General features: G+C 42.8%; 1 protein-coding gene across 1 annotated transcript in view; it reads left to right on the top strand.

The window, feature by feature from the left end:
* The window catches only part of LOC103375156 (quiescin Q6 sulfhydryl oxidase 1), a gene marked incomplete at its 5' end in the record, with an annotated part of 22612 nt that extends 17632 nt beyond the window's left edge, over positions 1-4980 (top strand). Inside the window, 2 exons of the mRNA XM_008305363.1 lie at positions 2964-3125; positions 3311-4980. Coding sequence (XP_008303585.1) covers positions 2964-3125; positions 3311-4086 — 938 coding nt within the window. The remainder of the gene's footprint in view (positions 1-2963; positions 3126-3310) is intronic.
* Positions 4981-6230: the final 1250 nt, after the last annotated feature.

Here is a 6230-nt window from a genome sequence, read left to right as displayed (position 1 = left end):
TGCGCAAAGGCCGACAAGCGTAGGGCGAGGACCCGTCCATCGCCGCTTGCGGCTTTAATTGAATTAGTTTTTCCCACAAAGCCAAGCGTTCATGTAAATGTCCGTCTTTTAATTTGCAAAATTACTGCGAAATTAGAGCTGATCAGAGAGCAGTTTAAAAACATAATGAATCTCAGTAGGTGTTCAGCGTCGGCCCGCGGCGCCTGACAGTTTTTACATTTCTGTCAGCGCAAGAAATATCGAGCTTTATTGCCCGACGCAGGCGCAACAATAAACAATCCAAATTCCTTAATTGTTATTCTCTCGGTTACTTAAACGGGTATAAAACGTGGGACCGTGATGGCCGCCCTCCCCCCGGCAGCTCCATCCTCACTTACAGAATTAGTGCTGAGGAAGCTAGTTTGACGCGCCGAACAATACATATTTATACCTGATGAATATGTATGCGCGGCCGTGATGACATCCCGGTGACAGGCCATTGTGGCAATCTCAATATGGCTGCTATGGCTAAAGTCACCCTGGCCGCAAACGTGGCAAGCTGATTAGAATAAAGGAGGAGGCTCGCAACATGGGGTGTGTGTGTGTGTCTCACCTGCTGAAATATATAAAAGCACACACACACACACACACACACACACACACACACACACACACTCAGGCATCCGGGACACAGTAAAATTGATGTATCCTTTATGTAAAGTACTGTATGCAGAGTACAAACACACATGCATATGACTGAGATTAATCTTGAGCGCCGGAGGAAGCAGGAGGGAGGTGGAGGATGTAAATTGACAGTGCTGTAAAGTGACAGACCTGCTGCCGCTTTGCTTTTTTTCTTTTTTTTTCCTCCTCTTTTCTCTCACACACAAACACACAATAGCCTGCCGGTGACAACAAGCAATTTATTACTCGATGCTGCCCCTGTGTTGTGTGTGTGTGTGTGTGTGTGTCCTTGTGGACGTTTGTGCAGCCATCTAAGCTTGTTGTTGCCGTTTGCATGCACATGTGTGAGTGAGTGAGGAGGTTGTGCAGAAGGGAAACATGTTAAAGGAGAAAGTTTCTAATTCATTAGAAGGGCAGCTCCCCTCTGAGGCTTCTTTTTGCTCTCATGTTCAATTTGGAGATTGGACTTTGCTTTCAAAGGGGTGTAAAGGGACGAGACAGGTGGTTCAGAGCGCCGGGGTCTGCTGCCTGAAAACACCGATTGTATGCACGCCGTGTGTGTGTGTGTGTGTGTGTGCGTGCATTTGTGTGTGAAGCTGTCCACTTTGGCCACATCTATTATCTCAGCATCCCTCCCACTGGGACATCCCAGAAGCCCATTGATCATTGTTAGACCCTGTCATATGAACACACACACTCTCACACACACACACACTCTCACACACACACACACAAAAATATCAATCCATAGATTACATGCGCACAAACACAGACACATGATTTACATATAGACACTTAAACGCATACATACACATATGCATATGGGCACTTAGTTTTTACGAGCACTGTGACAAGATCAAATGGGTTCAACGCAGATTGCATCCAGTCCTCGGAGCACTTACATCCTCCAGTCAATGCGCCGGCACGGAGAATGAAAGAAACGGACCGAGCAGCTGACTGGAAGCTGAGGTTTTATGTCATCTGCAGTCTGTTAGCGTGAAAAAGGGACTTGAACAAAGCTGCAGCAGTGAGCGGATGTTTACGCTAAGATTCAATCACGAGTGGAAGTCTTGCTCTAAAAAAAAGAAGGAAGTTAGCATCTGATGTACTTAATATTCACGAGTAAAAGTACTAATTATCCACCAGCCTCTGCAGAGGTATATGGGTACATTTATAATATTATCTGTAAACATCTGTTTTAAAGCTGTTTTTACTCACTCTGGGCTCATTTTTCACTCAAACATGAAGTCCTGCACTTTAATTAAAACAGAATCATGGCTGGAAGAACTCAGAAGTGTCAAATGTGCAGTACGACACAGTTAGAATGACAGAAATCATTTAAAATATGGACACCGGAGGTTGATTTGATGTCATCATTTGTGTTTTGAAAATTTTAAAAACCTGGAATCAATCTGTAGAACTTTTTTTCAAGCCAATACTGGGAAAAAATGGGGACCTTAAATAACTTGTAATTTCTTTCTATGTATAAACAGCCTGCAGTTCAGCCAAATAGTTCCTGATTTATTTTTTTCTTCTCATGGTTCCTGCTGTTAAATGTGACTTAATGGTTGAGCAGAAAATTGCAAAAAAAAATTTGTTTTTTACAGAATCTGTTGAGTGCAAATGGTTCAGTTTTGGAACATTTTTAAACAAGACCCACTGAGTAAAGTGATTTTACTTAAATATTATGATTTTAAGCTGAGATTTTGCTTCTTTTTTCGTGAAGGAGCTGCACATCAGACGTGATACAACCGTCGAAAAGTTGAAGATCTGTTTGTTCTTTCTGCTGTTTCAGTTTCTACTTGATAAATTTAGTTGTTTTGGTAATTTCCTAGAAGATTACATGCTTTTAAGGATCACAAAGTTAATGTTGTGAGTTTAATATTGTACAGTAAACACATCATGTTATCTGAGTTTAACATCCTGCAAAGTACCGTCCTGTAGCTGTTAAACATCATCCTCAGTAAATGAAGCTGATGGTGAAGCTGTATTTCACCTTCCTGAGCAAAAAACAGGCAAATGGAAAAAACTATAGGAACAAATATAAATGCAGACAAATGCCACGAGCCAGTTATGGAGTTCAGGATTAATTCAGGATTAATGCTTTTATTTTCCTCCACCCAGTGACCCTTTTATTCTCCCTGTGCTGCTAAAATACTTAAAACTTTGTTGTGCAACGTAATCCCTAAGAGTTTCAGTAAAAAGAAAAAAAGTGGACTCTTGATTTTGATTCTGGAAGATGTTTCACCTTCGTCCAAACAGCTTCTCGACTCTCTTGTAACCTGCTTTGTCTCCTCCAGGTGCGCTGAGCGAAGACCCCCAGTTCCCAAAGATCCAGTGGCCTTCGCCGGAGATGTGCTCGGCCTGCCACATGGTGAAGGAGAACGGAGAACACAGGTGGAACCGGGAGCAGGTTCTCCCCTTCCTCCTGAGCCACTTCTCCTCTAGCAGCATCCTGACAGGTACAGCTTCATGCCACAGATCCTGCTCTGAAGGCCTCCAAAGTCAAAGGCTTTACAGAAGTTAAAAACTAGACTGAGCAAAGAATGTGTTCCTCCTCAGGCTGGATGTTCAGTGAAGCCTCTGACTCTAGGTTACAGGTTGTGATTTTAGAGCTAATGTTCCTGTTTCTGTGTTTTCCCGTCAGACTACCTTGAGACTGAAAGCCAGGTTCTGGACAAACAGAGGAAGAAACAGGCCAGTCAGCAGCTGGCTGTAGCGGCTCAGAGACCCGTGGAGAGGAGAGCAAGGGAGGCCGTCGACTCCACAAGTCCTCCTCCTTCACCTCCGCCCACGGCGCAGGAGGAGGAGGACGAGGAGGAGGACGAGGGGCCGCAGGACGAAGCAGCGCCTGATGAGGAGGACGGCGGGGAGGCCAAGCCCGAGCCGACCCCCTGGTCCAAACCGGAGGCGGGCCGCGGCCGGCGGCAGGTCCACAGGAAGCCGAGCATCGTGGGGATGAGGATGCGGGAGCAGCAGGAGGACATCGTGGACCTGGACTCGTTCGTCAACCAGCACTACCGGGCCAAGGCGCTGCGCCTGGCCGCCTCCAGCCGGGTCAAGCAGCGCAGCCTGCAGCGGCAGCAGGAGCAGGAGCCCGGGCCGGCCTTCGAGCTCGGCATGGAGCTGGACGGCGGCCTCGGGATGGTCGGGCTGCAGCCGCTGGAGGCCGACCTGGAGCTGGACGTGGGCCGGCAGAGGAAGCGGCTGCAGAAGCGAGAACTGTCGGCCCGGTACTTGGACGGGGAGGCCGAGCTGAGCCACAGAGGACGCTGGATGTCTGTGCTGAGCATCGGCTTCTCCAAGCTGGACATCAGCCTGTGTGTCATCCTGTACTTCATGTCCTCCATGTGTCTCCTGGCCATGTACCTGTTCTTCAAGAACCGGCTCAGGCTGCGGCGCACCAAAGTGGCTCTGCCCTGAAGCCACACCAGCAGAAATGTGGCTCAAACCGGAGCGACTTTTTATTTGCTTCTGTAAAGGGATGACGGCTAGCCGGTACCTGCAGCCACGTTCTAGCCGGAGAGCGTTGGTGTGACCGGAGGAGAAGGGAAAATTAGCAGATTTCTTTTAAAATCCTTTAAAATCGAGGCAGTTTGTTTTAACCTCCGGCCTCCAGAGCTTTGCAGGCGGCGCCTCAACTGTGGAAAATCTGTTCATATCGATGTATGTTTTGGGGTTCGTGCCTCGATTTAAACTAATCAGTTCTGATTTTATTTGACCACTTATGAAGGATTAAACAATGCGAAGGGTTTCTTTAATTTTTTAGGAATTTGATGCAACTAATGTGTGATTTTATTTGTTTCTTACGGTTGTTTTTCTGTTTTTATCCTCCCGTTGTAGCGAGCAGACTCTGCCGCGTGTGAGCAAGAGAGTTTTAATTTCCTTTAGTTTTTATATATTTAGAGTTTGTCGATCATTTGAACCAAACACGTGATTCTGTTGCGTCTCAAACTACAGACGAGCCGTTCCCGTCTCTTCTAAAGTCTCTCGTCTCCACACATCAGATGGTGAAGAAGCAGGCCGACGGTTGCAGCATATTGTTGACGGGAGCAGCGGGTCTTTTCACCGGCTGAGTTAATAAGTCGGTCTGCTTCACGCTGAGCGTTACATAATGTCTGTGAATATTACATCACGCTGCTGAGTCCACACAACAGCTACTCAGGCTGCAGATGAGGTATTGTGTTCACACTGGACGAGGTTTTAGAATAAGCAGGATTTGTTTTCTGGCTCGCATCCACGTCGAGGAGCTTCTGCTGGTCGTCTCAAAAACACTGTTGTTCTGTTTGGAATCAATAAAATTATTTTTGATAAGGATTTTCTTTTGCCTCTTTAATGTTCATCAGATCAGTCGGTTGAGCCGCATTCAGCATGTTTTTAATCATCAAACCAGTGAATTTAAACAGTAACATGTGGATTCATCAGGTCGTTTATTTACTTTAGGCTGCGAAATGTGATCAGATTGAGAAAACAGATGATGGATTATGAATTAAAATTAAAGTAATTATACAAGAATTCTCTCATTTACCAAAGAAATTTATGTGAAGTTACAGAACTGATTTTCCTTTTTCTGTTAATTGTCAAGAACTATATTTAATTTTAGAAATATATTTGTAGGAACAGTTTACAGTATTTAATATAAGCACTGATTTGGAATAATCCAATCTGTGAGTGGAAACTTTTTGCATTTTCAGCCACATTAAACCAGTTTTTAATCATGAAACCAGTCAATTCAAACAGTAGGATGACATAAAAATGTAGATTTTCTTCTAATTCTTTGAGTAATTCACTTATTTTAGGTTTCAAAATGTGATTTATTTGTAATTTTGCTGTGAAAACGTCTGTAATTATACAAAAAAATGTGTTGTTTAACAACAAAATCAATGTAAAGTCACAGAACTGATGCTTCTTTTGGTGTTAATTGTCAAGAACTATAATTATAGAAATAAATATATATTTGGAAATATATTAATAGTTTTAGCCACTAAATAAAAAGGAAATATTTGTAAAATGTGCTCATAAAAAACTGTAGACAGATGGAAAGGAAGGTAATAAATACACTATTCTAAAAATGTGATTTGTGACTCAATAAGAAGGATTTTGTTTCCTCTTTAATATTCGTACCAATCAGTGGAAACTTAAATTTGTGCATTTTAAACCACATTAAACTGTTTTTTAATTATAAAATCAGTCACTTTAAGCAGTACAGGATTACATAAAATGTAGACTGTCTTCTAATTTCTTGGGTAGTTTACTTATTTTTGGCTGCAAAATGTGACTAGTTTGTATTTTTTGCTGTGAAAACTTCTGTAATTGTGCAAGAAATGTCTCATTTAACAAAGAAATGTATGTAAAGTTTAGGAACTGATGCTTCTTCTTCTGTTAACCGTCACTATCTGGGTAGTTTTAGAAAAATATTCACAGCAACAGTTTAATTTACTAAATAAAAAGGAAATATTTGTAAAATTTGCTACTAAAAATAATAGACAGATGGAAAGGAAGGTGAGAAATACACTATTTTTAAAAAAAAAAAGAAAAAGATTTAGGATCCAATAACAAGGATTATT

The sequence above is a fragment of the Stegastes partitus genome, unplaced genomic scaffold, assembly GCF_000690725.1.
Source record: "Stegastes partitus isolate 25-593 unplaced genomic scaffold, Stegastes_partitus-1.0.2 Scaffold2485, whole genome shotgun sequence".
Classification (NCBI taxonomy): Eukaryota; Metazoa; Chordata; class Actinopteri; family Pomacentridae; genus Stegastes; species Stegastes partitus.
This window is presented reverse-complemented; position numbering and strand designations above follow the sequence as displayed.